This window comes from Vipera ursinii, assembly GCF_947247035.1.
Source record: "Vipera ursinii genome assembly, chromosome: 1".
Taxonomy (NCBI): Eukaryota; Metazoa; Chordata; class Lepidosauria; order Squamata; family Viperidae; genus Vipera; species Vipera ursinii.
The window spans coordinates 190,552,916-190,570,453 of NC_139512.1; the positions used below are offsets into that span (position 1 = coordinate 190,552,916).

General features: G+C 38.3%; 1 protein-coding gene across 2 annotated transcripts in view; it reads right to left on the reverse strand.

Moving 5' to 3' along the window:
- Positions 1-17,538, reverse strand: part of ITSN2 (intersectin 2) — a 73,819-nt gene that overhangs the window by 40,234 nt on the left and 16,047 nt on the right. For both annotated transcript variants that reach the window (XM_083351815.1, XM_083351814.1), the window contains exons 4-14: positions 16,367-16,430; positions 14,354-14,517; positions 13,609-13,791; positions 12,152-12,248; positions 11,785-11,927; positions 7,714-7,777; positions 6,238-6,375; positions 6,063-6,142; positions 5,337-5,599; positions 4,839-4,988; positions 3,156-3,296 (exon numbers count right to left, since the gene is read on the reverse strand). In XM_083351815.1, coding sequence (XP_083207941.1) covers positions 3,156-3,296; positions 4,839-4,988; positions 5,337-5,599; positions 6,063-6,142; positions 6,238-6,375; positions 7,714-7,777; positions 11,785-11,927; positions 12,152-12,248; positions 13,609-13,791; positions 14,354-14,517; positions 16,367-16,430 — 1,487 coding nt within the window. The remainder of the gene's footprint in view (positions 1-3,155; positions 3,297-4,838; positions 4,989-5,336; positions 5,600-6,062; positions 6,143-6,237; positions 6,376-7,713; positions 7,778-11,784; positions 11,928-12,151; positions 12,249-13,608; positions 13,792-14,353; positions 14,518-16,366; positions 16,431-17,538) is intronic.

Here is a 17,538-nt window from a genome sequence, read left to right on the forward strand (position 1 = left end):
CACTCCTGCACCAATTTAGTGGCTTCCAAAGTACCCTCCAAGTGACTATGACCCAAATTTTCAACGTTTCTTGAGAAATTAATAGGGTAAAATGGATTCTTTAAGTATGAGAGACTCAGATATCAATTTTGCACCTTAAAATCCCCAATCTGAGAAATGGTCAGTTCCTAAATGTAAATTCTTAAAGCCCTCCTTTATCTGCGAGGATAGTATCATTTTAGTTATGCCATGACCTGAAGCCAAAACATTTCCAAAAAATACATGTCCTTTGGATGAAACCAAACCAAACCTATGTAGGCTGATATATTCCGGTATGGAGAATATATCTCCAGTAATAAAAAAAAGTGTGAAAAGAATAATAATGCAGCTCAAAGGTCAAGTGGGTATGTATTATTTATAAATTTTTGCATCATGAATAGATAAATGAAATTACTATCATTTCATGATGCCCTATCAAACAATGTCTCTGCTTTGTAATGTTGGTCAAATAAAGGACATTACGTCTTCCACTACCCCATTTACAATGAAATCAGGACCAAATTATTGATGGTAAGTGAACTCAAAGGCTCAGATCTTGAAAACTCTTCTTGCAGATTGATTCTCAACTATTAACAACCAAGTTGCTACTTTTGTTCTGCTGTCATTTAAACTTAGAAATACTTAATTTCTTAGTTATAGCTCTGGCTTTATCTTGCTGTAACTTTTTACATCTAATACTCTTTATATTTTTATTTTACAATCTTATATTTTACAGCACTGCTGTTTTTTTTTTTGTTTTTTTACGGCATGCTACATGTACCAATCTATAGTTACAGGAATAAATTTACTTAATAACTTTTCATGAGTTAAGCATGTATAAACAGAGAAATTTTGGAAGATTGGGGTATTTATCAATTTTTCAACCATTTAATTTTTTTTAACATTTTCTTTCAATGCTGCAGAAGACCAAACAAAGCAAAAAATCCTGTTTTAGAAAACTATATGCCAAAACAAGCACCAATGCCCTGCCACATGCCAATATAAATGTACATACACAAATAATGAGCTTTAGGGCATATATTCCATAATTTAAACTAATTCTGACATCTTTTAAAATGTCCTCTTCAGTGTCAAGCCCCATTCATCTGGGCAAGATCAAGGAAGCAGGAACTACATAAATTTCAGTAAGTTATCTTTAACGTTAGTCAGAGTAAATAATGAATCTTTCCAAACCTCAATTACAGTGAGTTCATTAAAGGAAAGTTTCTTTGAATAATTTGAAAACCTTCTCACCAGGTCTCTTGCCTCTAGGATTGAGTTCCAGTTTGTGAAAAAAAACCTCCAAATAGCCTGCCTTCTGCTCTTGATTGTTTATATCTACCCTTGCTCCAATTTCTTTCCCAGTTTCATCACAATCGCTCACATTTGTTAACAAAATAAAATGTTCACTTAGTTGTAATTAGGAATAAAGACACAAGGAATAAGAAGGAATGCTTCATGTGTGTTGATTGGGTTCATGTATTATGGATACTATTGTATGAAGATAATGTCATGTTGCCATCTGAGAATCTCAATGATTCTTAACAAATATGACATAGATTACATGACACAATAATTCTCAAGACTAGAGGGTTATATTTGATAAGAGAAATCACATGAACACAAGTTGTACACGAATGGTGACAATTTAGATCAAAAGAATGAACTTGTGTGTCTTGGTTGAATGTTAATTAAAAATGGGAAAATGGATGAAGAAAATGATTTCTTCTTTTATCCAACCTCCTGCTTTAATTTCATTTGAGTACCATTTCTTACTCTTTTTGCAGTTTGCTTAATATTCCTTACCTCAAGAGTGTGGCGGCTCACAAGGTTAGAATGCTGGCCTGATAATTGGCAGCCTCCTGTTCAAGACCCACTGCTGTTGAGGGGCGGGGTGAGCTCCCATCACACACTCCAGCTCCTGACAACTCAGCAGTTCGAAAGCAGGCAATTGCAAGTAGATAAATGGGTACCATTTCAGTGGGCAACTCATGGGAACATGAAAGGAGCCCCCAACTGAGAATCCCACAGGCTACGGTGATGTCACTGGCAAATTGTTTCACCATGGAAGCACTTCAGTGCTTCTGACACGGAAGTGTTAACATTACCCCAAAAGAGAGCAGTATTTTAGATAAGTGTGGGTACACTCACACACTTGTTTGTGCATACCTCGTTTGCTACAACAGCTCCCCACCCTTCACCATAGGAATTATACATTTTATCTCTCTCTCCCTCTCTCTCCAGTCCCAACTAAAATCACTTTTCTTTTCTTTGTGCTTTCTGTTAACTGCCTGCACTAGTCCCTGCAGTTTTCTTCATGTGGTTTTACAGAATGGTTTGCCATTGCCTCCTTCCTACGGTTGAAAGAAAGTGACTGGCCCAAGATCACCACTGGTTTTGTACCTAAGGCTGGACTAAAACTGTTTCCTAGTGAGTGCCTGGTGCTATATTACATCAAAATGGCTCTCAAAACCTTATAGAATATTTTTTTAAAAAATGTAATGGTTGTGTTACTTTCCTTATTTGCTTTGTATAATTTATGCAGTTATGATCTGCAACTGTCATGAAAGGACAAGGAATAAATCTCTTGAAAATCTTAAAATTGTCATAAATTCTGCTTCTTTGTTTAGAAACCTGGATAAACACTCCTGCTTAGGGAGGATCTTCAGGCGCCTCCGGTACCTTCTGGACTCAGGGCTGATTAGCAGTGATTCATATTGTTCCTGCTCCATAGAACGCCTGTCTGTGTGTGCTTAAAGTAGCAGTCAGAGATCAGGAATCAAGAAGAACCTGAATTGTCAGGCTTCTTGAACATTTTGTATTAGTACTGAGAGCAGGAATGGGGAACCTGCTGCCCAGAACCTAATTTCAAAGAAGGTACAAGGTCTCCATTCTGATATTGGACTACAGTAATCTGTTCCTTCCAGAGAAACAAACTGTGCGTATGAAAATGAAAAACCAGAGAGAATGAATGGCAGATAATAGGCAATCTTCTCAAGAAAAACAACAAGAAAGAATCTTGGCACACTCAAGAGGACTGCAGCCTTAATAGACAACTGGTTTCAATGTTTTTTCCCCCCCTGCATTGACCGTCATTTTGTGGGAATGAATTTCAGACTTAACAGAACATCACATACTTGAAGCTGTTGTTCCAATTGCTTGATTTCAATAATTCCCATATCACATTTGCTTTCTAGATTGGCAAACTCGTTTTTATGTTTTTGTTTTCTGTTACGAACATCTTCTAGTCTTCCAGAGATCTGCTTGTATTTGTCATTCTGTATTAACAAACATTTTAAACATTACATCAATAACATACACAAATTTCTTGACATACAATTATTCATTACTTCTTTAGGATTTAATCCAAACTCTGGCATGTATGACTGAGACCTGGCTAAGTAAAAGTTAAGGAGAGTTATTCTCTTAGAGCTCTGCCTACCAGGTTCCTCCACTGAGTAGCAGGTAAAGACTAGATGCTGGGCAGGCAGAATGATGGATATGCTATACACAAATGCAACAACCAGATGCTCCATTTACCAATCCATTAATTCTTAATATAAGTTAGCTATTTACTGGGACAAATGCAGCAATTCTGTTGGTATACTATCCACTCTTTTGTAACAATATTATTCTTTCTAGCAGGGTAATCTCAGGGACAATTTGGACTATCTTTACTAAGTAATTTCAAGGTCCACATAGAGGATGGCTCATTATTTTATATCACCAATGCAACCACACAATTATCCCAATTAGTATTTGGAGTGCAGGGGACTGGATAATCTATTAAGATGATCTATTCTAAGCACCTAACAGATCACTATTTAGTGAATGACTTAAAAGAGATTTTTCTACCACTTCTTGCAGGCAAAACTTTAAAACACTGACCAATCTATGAAAGACAAAAAGAATGTAGGTGATTTGCTTCTGGGCTAATCCCATGCTATAAAATATATTTCTTTTGGCAATCCTCTAAGACTTCTCTCTCCACTTCAGCCATGGTTTTTAAGGTGAACTGATAATTTCAGGTGTTTTTAAGTGGATTTTAAAAACTGTTTTATATTTTGCATGTGTTTTCTTATCTATTATCACCCCTTTAGTGCTCTAGAGATAAAAAGGGGAGGATGTAAATTAAAGTAATACAAGAAATAACATCACCATACTTCAAAGATAAATGTTATTGAAATGAATAAATAAAACATAGTTGAAGAAGGGGGAGATACAGTACCAACCACGGTTTTTCCCTCCTATGCAGCTACTATATTTATTTATTTATTTTTATTTATTTTAATTCCATTTATATCCCGCCCTTCTCCGAAGACTCAGGGCGGCTTACAAGCTTAGCAGTAGCCTTCATTCTATGTATATGCCTGCTTATTAGGGCTTTCACACACACCCCAAGCGGCATTATTACAAAGTCAGCTTAATTGCCCCCAACAATCTGGGTCCTCATTTTACCTACCTTGGAAGGATGGAAGGCTGAGTCAACCTTGAGCCTGGTGGGACTCGAACCTGCACTAATTGCAGGCAGCTGGTGTTACTTAAGGAGGCATTAGCCCACTGCTCCACCAAGGCTCTATAGTTCTATACTGTACATCTGAAAGCTTCTTCAAATCTTCTGATGCTGTCCTTTAGTTGTTTTGTCTCTATAAATGACTATTCTTAATTTCAATATGAGAAGTGAGGAAATGACACCATAGAAACAAAAAAATCTGCAATTTATTTACAATTAAAGTAATTAGACAAAAGATTTGCAGAAGCCATGGGAAAACAACTGAGTTTAGTTGTAATGCTATACTTTTGTGCAGTGTGTGACTCACCAGTGCACCTAGTTCAAGATTAAGGCTCTTTTTTTTAGAAGATAACTTCACAATTTCCTCCTGTTCTCTATTACGTTGATTAAGAAGGTCTTGACGACGAATCCTCTCCCATTCAAGCCGTCTTTGACGCTCAAGTTCTTGTTTAGCTGCCTGAAAATAAAATACCTAATGCTTATGCGATAATAGAATGATTATAAATGTTTTGTATTTATTCCAATCGATGCTTAGGTTCACAAAGTGTACCCCAAGAAATTTAGACTATCATTTATTTTAATGACCACTTATTTGAATCCAGATGAAACTATCTGCTTAAATTAAAGTTCAGAATAAAAGGTAAACTATAAAATAATCATAGTTTCTTAGCTGTCAATAAGCGAAATATTTTCTAAAGGAGTGCACTTAAAAGATCCACAGACTCTCACGGGAATGGGTTTACTTAACGGACAAGCTGAAATAAATTTTCCAAAGATTAAATCCCAAAACAATTAGAAAGACAACCTCACGTCTTTCAATCTCTTTTTTCCGCTCTTCCTCCCTTTGTTTCTCCATCTCTTGTTGTTTTTCCAAGCGCCTTTCCAGCTCGAGCTGTTTCTTCCGCTCCAGTTCCTTCCTCTCCCTTTCTCTTCGCTCCTTTTCTTCCCTTTCCTTCTGGGCTTTACGTTCCATCTCTCTCTGCTGCTGCTCAAGGAGCAGCTGGCGCCGTTTCTCCAGCTCCAGGTTGCCTCTTTCGTAGTTTGCCTTCCTCTTGTCCTCAAAGGTAACTAGATTAAAGAACAGCGAATGGTGCTGAGCTGTGAACACTGATCAGGTCGTGTTCTTCTCAATTACTTGTAAGAGATGGATTAGGGTAGAACCATTCAATACCCAAAGGGAGACAGATGGAGATGCATCTAATCTTATTCAGGCGGCTTTCCAAATCTCAAGATCTGTATGTATCCCATTGCTGCTGCATGCGTTCGGTCTAGGTGCATCTGCCTTTATTGCTATTTCGTCTTTTTTTATTGTTGGAAATGTATGGCTCGAATGAGAATGCACCTGGTCCGCACCATGCAGTAATGAAATGTCTAGGGTTGTAATTCAGAAAGCAGCTTCCTAATATAAAGCTAAAGTAAAGTCAACCAGATACATCTCAAATAGGAGATATAACTAACATAATTAAAACTAATTTTTCCCCCAAAAAATATTACCCCCTATTTTAATGCAGAAACAGAGGATCCCAGTTACCTGGAAGTTTCTGGGGAGGTTCTTCTTCTGGTTGATATGTTGGCAGAGCACAATTAGTATTTTCCAAAGGCTTTCCACTTCTAGGAGAAAAAGGGAACACAGTCGTTTTTTAAAAAAATTCAGTTCATCAGCTTTTACCTATAATTTTAATTACATGTCACCTTGTGTTAAGCACCTCATAGAAGGGGGCACAAACTCAGGAGGCAGAGTTAGAGGGAGTGGGTGCCCAGCTTTGGCCATATCAGTTAAATGCATAGCTAAGATGAACTCCTCTGCTTTCAGCTGTCCATCACCGTCAGTGTCAGACAGAGACCTAGGAAAGACAGATCTGTGTTAAAAGAACCGAGGGAACTGGGGAGAGCTACTTTGATCTTTGCATACAACATCTCCAGGGATATCCATGATGAAGCAGGGACCAGCTTTGAAAAATCAGATACAGAAACATTACTTAAAGGTACTGTTGGGCAGGAAGAGATAGGAAATCTGCAACTATAACGTGTAAGCTGGCCAGAATCGCCTTGTACGGGAGATGGGCGGAATAGAAACTTAATAAATAAATAAAATAGCAACATGTTGCTGAAATCCAGACAGGCTGGCACTGCTGTAAGTTGACGTTCATTATCATCCCCAAGGCAACAGGCTCCCTATTCTCTATAATTCATGTATCGGCATATACCAATTTGGAGGACTGCAGACATAGTGCAGCTAGGTTACTGTATGTTGCTGTATGCTATTGATTTTTCAACAGCAAAAACTCAACATCTGCTCAAATTCTCTTATTGGTATTATAATAACCATCGTCTTCAACCCGCTTTGAGATGTCTACCTATAAAGCCCTACAAGCCTGAGTTCCAAGCAGCAGCTGCTCTAGTGAGACCTAGCTTCATCCCAACACAGGTGAAAAGAGTGGAAGTCCGGACATCCCTCTGGGGGTCAATTTGTATTCTCTGTGGCATGATTTGGTAAAGCTGCTAAAGTGTAATGCTTTTGTCATGATTGTATACTGTGGTTTTGTAATTATAATTGCGAATATTGTATTTTATGGCTTATTTCCACTATCGTGCAACGTGAACTGTTTTAGATTAGGCAGCATGCAAGCTAAATGAATAAATGAATGATCCAGGGGAAAAAATATCAATACTCTCCTTTTGCAATCTAGGAACAATAGTACAATATTAAATAGATAACGACCTAGTCTGCGCATAATGCTGAATACAAGCTACTACACGTATCATGTAAAGAAATAAAAAAGTAAACAAATAGAAACCACATCCATAATCAAGCATCAGTCTATAAAAGGCCATTTCCATAATAAACACGAAAGCAAAGAACACAGAATATAATGATGTTGTACACGTACAAAACAATTCCATTCTTCATTGCTACAAGTTAATTGAGACACCACCAGTTACTACTAAGAAATATACGGCAAAGATATCAGGAGTTGGTCAAGCAATCCTTGAATGTTCTATCTGGGAAACTAAATCCGAGCTATTCAATAAACTTTAGTTAAAACAATGCTTGATTTAGCATTATTTGTGGTGGTTGTGAAAGTAGGTAGTTACAGCCATCGTTACTTTTCAAGAATTTGAAATAAGTATCACAATCTATTAAAAAAAAATTGCAAACATGCATTTGTGAATAAACTTACCAGATAGTAGCTAACTGTGTCTGAGATAGGTTTGACTGTAGAAGAGCATTTCTTGCCTGAAATCCTTAATAAATCAAATGTAATAATTTACTACACACATTAACATGTAAAACCAGTTAGAACTATGAACTAATGATCTGTATTTTAAAAAGGTATCCAACTAATTTCATTTTAAATTTCATCCCAAAAGGCACTTACAAAAAATTCCAAACATAATCAGCACAGGGATCCCACAACTTACAACCAAAATTTCTGTGGTAAGTTCTTGCAGTCGTAAGTTGAGTTGGACCACGTTTTCATGATAATTTTTATGGCAGTCAAGTGAATCATGCAATTGTTAAGCTAATTGTCAGAACCTGTTCCTTTGCTGGGGGGGGAGGATTACCTCTATTCTTTTCCTTTCTGCGGGTTCTGTCATACTCCTGGGGGGAGGGTGAGGAGGAAAGCTTTGGGGATTTGACATGTTAATTCTTCCTTTCACTTAACCATACAATGTATCCTCTCCACTTCCTCTATCTGCTTGCTCTTTGAACTGTTTCCCCTTGATACCAGCTTAGGGTGAGAAAGGAATTTGCCTCTGGCCATCTGGCTTATCTCTCACTATGGAAGAAGAGGTGCGAAGACCTAACAAACGTTTTCACAGCCTTGGGAACGGAGTCTTATCAGCCCTGTTTCCACAGTGGACGTTTGAACTGACCGGATGAACTATTGGAGTGAGGTTTGCTTTTTGCTCTTTTAACCTATTGATTTGAGTGGGAAACCCTCAGATCCTGCCTTCTATGCCTGCTGTCAACTTCTCCTAATAAAAGTTCCTTTTGGGATTACTCCGTTCCAAGAGTTCTGCTTTCTTGGGAAGAGGTTTTGAAGCAGGTCCTTACACTAATCTAGCTTTTCAAATGGGTATTTTTTGCTAGAAATCAGCAAAAAAGGTCTGAAATCATGATCACGGGACCACAGGATGCTGCAAACCAATCATAAATGTGAGCGGACTGCCAAGAGCCCTAACTGAAATGACATAACTACACTACTTAAGAACCCAGGAGAACCTGTGGCCCTCAGGCCTCCGGAGATACAGTGCATTCACTTTTGTCAATTTTGTTTTTTTTTTAATTTTAATTCCATTTATATCCCGCCCTTCTCTGAAGACTCAGGGCGGCTTACAAGCTTAGCAGTTATGTTATGCTGAAGCTGATTCTACAGTTGTTAAAATTCATTTTTTTTCTCATCAATCTATACTCAGTATCCCATAAGGACAAAGTGAAAACAGAATTTTAGAAATGTCTGTAAATTTATTAAAATGAAAAAAAACTGAAATATCACATTGGCATAACTATTCAGACCCTTTGCAACAACACTTGAAATTTAGCTCAGGTGCCTCCCATTTTTCTTGATCATTGCCGACATGTTTCTACACCTTGATTGGAGTCAACCTGTGGTAAATTAAATTAATTGGACATGTTTTGAAAAAGAACACACCTCTCTATAGAAGGTCTCACAGGTGACAACACATACTGTAGCAGAGCAAAAACCATGATGTCAAAGGAACTGCCTGCAGAGCTCAGAGACAATTGTAGAGATTACTGCAAGGCACAGATCTGGGGAAGGCTACAATAAAAATTTCTGCTGCACTGAAGATTCCTAACAGCACAGTGGCCTCCATAATTCTCAAATGGGAGAAGTTGGCACAACCAGGATTCTTTCAAGACCTTGTCATCCAGTCAAATTGGGGGAGAAGCCCCTTAGTAAGAGAGGTGGCCCGATGGTCACTCTGAGCTCCAGAGATCCTATGTGAAGATGAGACAGAGTTCCAGAAGGACAACCAGCCCTCCATCAATCTGGGCTTCATGGCAGAGTGGCTAGACAGAAGCCTCTCCACAGTGCAAACATATGAAAGTCTGCTTGGAGTTTGCAAAAAAGCACCTGAAGGATTCTCAGACTGTGAGGAACAACATTCTCTGGTCTGATGAAACCAAAATTGAATTGTTTGGCCACAATTCTAAACTTTATCTCTGGGGGAAATCAGGCACCGTTCATCACCTACCCAATATCAACCTAACAGTGAAATATGGTGGTGGCAGCATCATGCTGTGGGAAGGTTTTTCAGCAGCAGTGACTGGGAGACTGGTCAGGGTTGAGGGAAAGCCGAATGGGCAAAGTCAGGGATATCCTCAATGAAAACCTATTCCACAGCATTCAGGACCTCAGACTGGGCCAAAGGTTCACTTTCCAACATTACAATAATCTTAAGCACACAGCCAAGACAACACAGGAGTGACTTAGGGACAACTCTGTGAATGTCCTAGAATGGCCCAGCCAGAGCCCTGACTATTGAACATTTCTGGAGGGACCTGAAAATGGCTGTCCAATGACAGTCGCTATCCAACCTGACTGAGCTTGAGAGGATTTGCAAGGAAGAATGGCAGAAAATCCCCTAATCCAGGTGTGCAAAGTTTGTTGCATCATACCAAAAAGACTTGAGGCTGTAACTGCTGCCAAAGGTGCTTCAACAAAAGATTGAGCGAAGGTTCTGAATGCCAATGTGATATTTCAATATTTTCTTTTTAATAAATTTACAGACATTTCTAAAATTCTGTTTTACTTTGTCCTTATGGGGTTCTGAGTATAGATTAATGAGAAAAAATGAATTTCAACAACTGTAGAATCAGGCTGTAGCATAACAATATTGACAAAAGTGAAAGGGGGTCTGAATACTTTCTGAATGTACTATAGATGCACTGTCTTTGCTAACTGTAAACTTTAATGTGTATTAGGCAAAAACTAATAAATACCACTGGTATTTTCATAATAATTTGTCAAAATTAAATTAAATTTAGTTTTTGCCCCAACACAACTCTCAGGCGACAGTGTCTGGAAACCATTAAAAAGTCATGTATGGTAAATGGCCTGAAAAATATTGTAATTTATCAATAGCAATAATTGTACTTAGACTTATATATGCCCCATAATGCATCATAGCACTCTCTGAATGGCTTACAGATGGGGTGTCAAACTGCCAGCCTGTGGGCTGGACGCGTCACGAGGAAACCGCGCCCACTCCATTGCTGGCAATGGGGAAAAAGCTCCGATACATCGCGAGTTTGACAGAGTCAGCACATTGGCCCCAACAATCTGGCTCCTCATTTTACCGACCTCAGAAGGATGAAAGGCTGAGTCAACCTTGAATCAGTGAGAATCAAACTGCTGGCTTTCAGCAGAATTAGCCTGCAATATTGTATTCTAACCATTGTGCCACTATGGCTCCTCATTTCTAATGTATGCACTCATGAAAAACCACAATATGTTTGCATGTACTTGATAATCGAGTATCACCCCAGCTAGATCTGAGAACTAAGATTCCATTTGTGTATAGCTCCTTAGTCCATAGTCCAGGGCTGAGCAGGATGGGATCAGATTAATATTGGGAAACTCAGGAAATCCAGGGTTGTAGCCTTGGTTGGGAATCGAAAAAATATTCCTGAAAGCATTTCAAACTATATCCATTCTATGACTAACTATAGAGATACATCCATGAAGACCCCAAATTTTGCCTTTGACTTGAAGGAGATTCTACCTTATTTCACAATAAATAAAACAGTTTTTCCAAAGTAATTCTCTTTGAAATGCTTTTTAAATTAAAATTTAATTTAAAATACATTTTAATATGTATTGCAAACATGCAGAAATTTTTTTTTTGTTAATTAAAACTAGGACAATATGACATGATGTGTAGATTCTTTCAAAACCTGAAAAATGATTACTGAAAAAAGAGTATTAATTTTAAAATAAATCTTGTGTATTTTTATTTTTGGTCTAATGGTTAAGGCACCAGGCTAGAAACTGGGCCACTGTGAGTTCTAGTCCCGCCTTAGCCATGAAAGCCAGCTGGGTAACCTTGGGCCTCTCACTCTCTTTCAGACCAGTCCACTTCACAGGGTTGTTGTTGTGGGGAAAACAGGAGAAGGAAGATGTATCGGATATGTTTGTTCCCTTGAGTTATTTGTAAAAAATAAAGAGAAGGGATGTAAACACATATAAACAAACAAACAAACCCATCTTAAATCCGGCACTAACCTGAAAGGTATCCAGTCATCCCTTTATCAAGGCTATTAAATTTTTGCCTGTATTTTAATCTTGAAGCCTGAGGAACTGCCCAATCTAAAGATCCTGTCTTTGGTGAATTGCCAGTTAATGAGGTAGTAGAAGAAGAATTTGAACTGTAATATAAACCAGAGTCGATTAAAAAAACAACCCATGATATTCAAAATTAACATTCTTCTTCTATTTTTCTGCAGATTACTAATTTTTCCCAACCAATCTTCCCAAATACTGAGATTACACTTCAGGTGCAAAGATAATCAAAAGAAATGGTCTTGTTGGGGAAAAAAAGAAATTAAGTCTATTGATTGAGACTTAATATTTCAAGTTGGAAGATCCATACCTACTAGATCCTAAATCTATCAAGGACTGAGTTTTCTGGATGTTGGAACCACCAAATCCTCCTATCATGGGAGTATATGAACTAGAATGAGGCAAAGCTGAAACAAGAGAAATGTTGAAATGGGTTAATAATTAGTCCAGTCCTGGAAAGAAACATCATCATCTCTACCGGAAAAAAGACTTATCAATGTTGCTGAACCCTGACTGCCAGTATTGAGAAAATCAAAGGAGGTGTCCAACCTTGGCAACTTTAAGACATGCCTGGCTGGAGAATTGTGGGAGTTGAAGTCAAGTTTTAAAGTTGCCAGGACACTCCAGTATATAAAAACATTTGAATGTATGCTTAACTGCATTTCTTTTAGGTCCATAGATCTGAAAACTTTTATACTAGCTTTGAGAAAGTCTCTGATTCCAATGCCTATTAACCAAAACCTGAAGGAAGAACCTGATTTGGGGGGGGGGTTTCCTAAGCAAAGTGATCAGTCTTTTGAGGGGACAGGAGTTAGACGGGGAAATAAAATACCATAAGTAATTTAAGCATCTGCAAAGGCAATCAAGCTGCCTCCTGGGTCAAAGCAGATTAAAAGTGTTAGTTTCACCATCTCTACTGATCCTCAGCTGGTACTCTCCGATTTTCTATTGCTTCTCTGAAGCTCAGAAGTTCTAACAAACAGCATTCCCCCTCCTCTCTTAATGCACTCCACATCCAACTCCTCTTTCCAATTTATATTTTATTTTCTGTTTCCTCTACTATTCCCATCTTCACCATACTTCCTCCTCCATTTTATTCCCTTTTTATAATTAGGTGTGAAGACATTGTTCTGGAAAAGCTAAGCTATACAGTTTTATTTATGAAAATTTATTTTGCTGTAAAGATCAGCTTTAACCCCATTCTGAATGACTGCAAAGTGCATGGAATATTGCTGCATTGTTTTTATGGGTTCTGTAGCTGGCCAGAAAAGCCGCTGTCCAGAACCCAGCCACAAATTGAGGACTTTATACCACTGACATAGGTAAAAGAAGTGACAAAGGACAGGGAAAAAGAAATCCCACTTGCAGAGTGGAAAAAATGGAGCCTATGTCTCCCTCCACATTGACAGGTGGGGAAAGCAGTTTGCATAAATAATAGTAAATTATTTTTTAAGTAGGGGAAGGGAGATAGTGCACCTCCTTCACCCCTCTGCTTGTTCTCCATTACAAAACAAAATATTGGGGAGGGATTTCTGGGGAAACAGAGGAGAATGGAACAAATAGGATACATGTGGGAGGGGAAAAAAACCTCGCTGGGAATGGAGACTAGATTGGCTTTTCAGTCTTGACTGTTTTTATGCAAAAACGCCCAAGTCAGGCTATCAACATTCAGAAACTAAACATCTGGAAACTAAACAACATGCTCGGAGAACAAACCACCACATTAGGCTGTCAAAACTGGAAATTTTCTGGCATTAGGGTACTCACTGGAAGAGTAGGACATAACTAATGGCTGAAGAAGGCTGGAGGTTCCATTTGGCAATGATGGAGGGCTGGCAGAAGGCAACAGTGGGGTTGAAATCACCATGGGAGAAATGGAAGGTACAGCTGACAGATTGGACATGGGGGCCAAAGGTGCCACCGTAGACAGATTTGGCATACTGCCCATACCTGGAGAAATTCAGGAGTCAATATAAATACACCAGTCCAAGGCTATGGAATCCACCCCTCTCCCTGAAATAGATGGCTGGCTCCATTTGCATATGCTTCTCTTTTTAAAAAATGATTTTTCTGAAACTGGTTGTTGACAAAGAATTCAAAGGGCTAGCTAGACTAAACATTTTGTTTTTAATAAATTACTATCCTTTAATAAATTTGTATTCCACTAATGTGGACATCTGTATCTAACACCAGGACAGATATTGTAAAAACTGGCTTTAGTTAGGCAGCTTATACTTGCACAAAGCATTATTTCATTTGTTCCACCAAATGACCACAGTTGCCACTTCTGGCTGGGAAAATTAGCGTAAGTCCAAACACTGGAAAGCAGTAGAATGAAAATATAATTAAGTGCTTGTTTTTACTGTACTCAAGGGCTATCAAAATAATCTTTAGCCATATTTTCTTCACACAGTTTTATTAAACATAATGCTTATACAAATCTGCAGAGAATCCTCCATCATTATCACTCGTAATAGAGAAGGGGTCAATCTCTAGATATTTGTATGATTACCAAAACGAGCAGAAATCAAGGGAGAAAATGCTGGAGACTGTTTCATGACTGGAGGAAGCACCATAGGCAAGGACTGGCCTTGCAGTTTCAGTTTGATGAGTTTCATAGCTATGGAGAACTCCAGCTGATCCATTTTCCCATCTTTATTGAGGTCACTAAGAGCCCTTTAAAACAAACAAAATGCATACAAACTGAGTGTATGTACATATGTTCAATGGTTAATGACTGTGGTTATTACTTTGTTAATTACTCACACCTAACACAGCATGAAGTTTTCTCCACTATTTCTAGCAATAACTGTTGCTGATCCCTTATCTCCAAACAAGTCTCACAAGCACGTTCTTTAGTAATCCTGGCATGTAAAGCAGCCAATGGGCAAGGGTGAGAATTCAGCACACTGAAAACCATGAATCCAAGGGCTATATTTGGCTGTAGGTCACCAAGTGCTATTTATAACTATTACGAAAAGGATATAAAATTACATCCACATTCATAACATCTAAACTCTTTCTTTACAAAGTATGCTTGGAAGAAAACTTATCAAGCTGATAAAATACCAACCAATCCCCATGAGCACCCAATTCAAATGTGCTCTTTTGTTACTAAACTTTTTAAAAGAAAATCCTTTTTAAAGGATGGATTCTCTAATCAGATTCTCAAATTATTTTCAGAAATGGTACCAATAAAGATCCCTTTTAAGAGTTCAGCCTTTTAATAGGACTGTTTTACATTAGAAAATTAGATTTAGATGTAAATGTGCCATTTTTAAGATAATGCCAGTCCATTGAGGATCTGTATATTGCATGGGGCAGAAGGAAAGCTGAGAAAATATCTACAGATCCCTCACATCCTGGACATAAACTGTTTCAATTCCTCCCCTTGTGACACTGCTACAGGGCATTGCATGCCAAAACAACCAGACACAGAGATAGTTTTTTCCCTCGTGTATCATTCTGCTGAACACCTAATTCCCACAGTACTGTCTTAGGATATTTACCCTTGTAATATGGCTTTAGTATTATTATTATTATCCTTCTCATCTTTTCTACTACCTTGTCTTATGGTATCACTGTTATGATTATTACTTTGTTGTTTTGCATGTACACTGAGAGTTTATGCACTGGAGATAAATTTCCTGTGTGTCTATTCACACTTGGTCAAATAAATTATTCTCTTCATTTCAAGGTGGTCCTTGAGTTATGACTATTCATTCTGTGACCCTGCAAAGTTACAGTGGTGCTGAACAAATGATACTAACGTGGTCATGTGATCAAAATTCAGGTGGTTGGCAGTTTGTTCAAACTTATAACCTCAGGAGCATTTGAACTTCCCTCACCTGCCTATTTTCACTCCCACCTTTGTCCTTTTGTCCACCCTGCACAGCAGCATTCCTTGGCAGTGGCACTGCAGGCTTTTGGCAAATGCCATGATTTTGGTTTCTGATAGTTAAGCCCTAGCTGGTCTTCTTTTCGATACTGTGCTAGTGCTCTTAGTTTCTTTTAAAACTAGTAGATGTTCTTGAGTATTGCTGCAGTGTCTGCATAGAATAAAACAGATGTGTCTTCCATCGTGTATAGGAAGTTCAAGTTTGTGTTGAGGAAATGACCCACCATGGAATTGCTATAAAAGCTGAGTAGGAATGGGGCCAATATGCATCTTTTCAGTTAACAATGGCAACAAGGAGTGCCAGGATTGCCATTGCTAAACAATGCAGTCATGTGATGTTGTGATTTACAACTGCATCGCTCAGCAATTTAGTAAAGCAAGAGGCTGTATAGTTTTTAATGAGGAAAGGGAGTCAGTTTTCGAGAGAGCATCAATAGTTTTGAAATAGAAATTCCCATATACAGAAACAATAGGCATCTATAAAAAAATTCATACAACTGCAAGCTCTTGGTCATAACATTATTCAACAAGTAAGGAGGCTCATCTCATGCCATCATTGTTACAGCATGTTTCTATAGTAACCTTGCAATCTCTTAATATAATTAATTCACATAGTGAGATGCTCACCATATTTCAGCCAAAACCAGACTTGACAAACCTGACTGTAAAAAAAACATTCGTGCTTGATCACCTGTAGGAAGAAAAGACAGGGGACAGAAAAGGACATAATAATGCCTTTCCACACTCTCAACTGGCAATTTTGTTCTAAAAGACACACATTTTTAAAATAATTCTGTTAAGATTCTAATGCATTTAGTTACGGGATAGGATATAAAATCTGCCTGGACTGAACAATTACAATGTTATTACTGAAAAGCCAATTCATAACCTTAATTTTCTCATCAGACTGTGTGTGTGTGTGTGTGTGTGTGTGTGTGTGTGTGAGAGAGAGAGAGAGAGAGAGAGAGAGAGAGAGAGAGAGAGAGAGAGAGAGAGAGAGAGAGAGAGAGAGAGAGAGAGAGAGAGAGAGAGAGAACAGAAGGCAAAAAGGCTAAAATGGGAAGTATACTGGACTGGGTAGGAGCTCCAAAGCCTTTGAACAAAAATAAACTTGAGCCTTTTAGAAAAGATGTCAGATTAGTTTGAAGAATCATACCCAACCAGAGGGAGACCATGGATAAAAGGGATCATGACTGCTATTCAATGGCATTTCTCTTCAGCATTTGTAGATGTCTGTTCCCTTATCCAGAGACAGAATCTGTATAAATTAGAAGGGTCATATACACTTCCTCCCATTCCAGGAGAGTGTGTGGTTGCTCTGATACTTGACTCCACTTTCTAACTTTATTCTTCTCTCTCTTTGAAAAATGATGGAAGAACTGAACTAACAGCAAAAAATGAAAATCGGAAACACCAAATCCATTTGGGGCAAACCTCCCATAAACCAGAAGCAACTCAAGTTAAAGGCTTCCTTGAGCCAGGTTTGACTATTGGTGTCATCACAGATGTCCATGAGGTTTTCTTTGAAACACTATGGCAGTGGTTTTCCACTGATTCCTTCTCAGAGGCCCCTCCCTCTAATTTTCTAGTCCATCTACAGCCCTGGGATTTCCTGGTGGCTTCCTATCCAAATAATAATCAAATCCATCTTCAGTTTTTCTGAAATCAAGCAAAATTGGTGTGGTGGAGCTACCTGCTGTGATGCCTCCTGGAAGCAGATCTATGATCTTGTATATTAGGACAGCTAACAGTACCCCATAATTCAAAAAATATTATGTCACATATTGTTGTCTAATAAA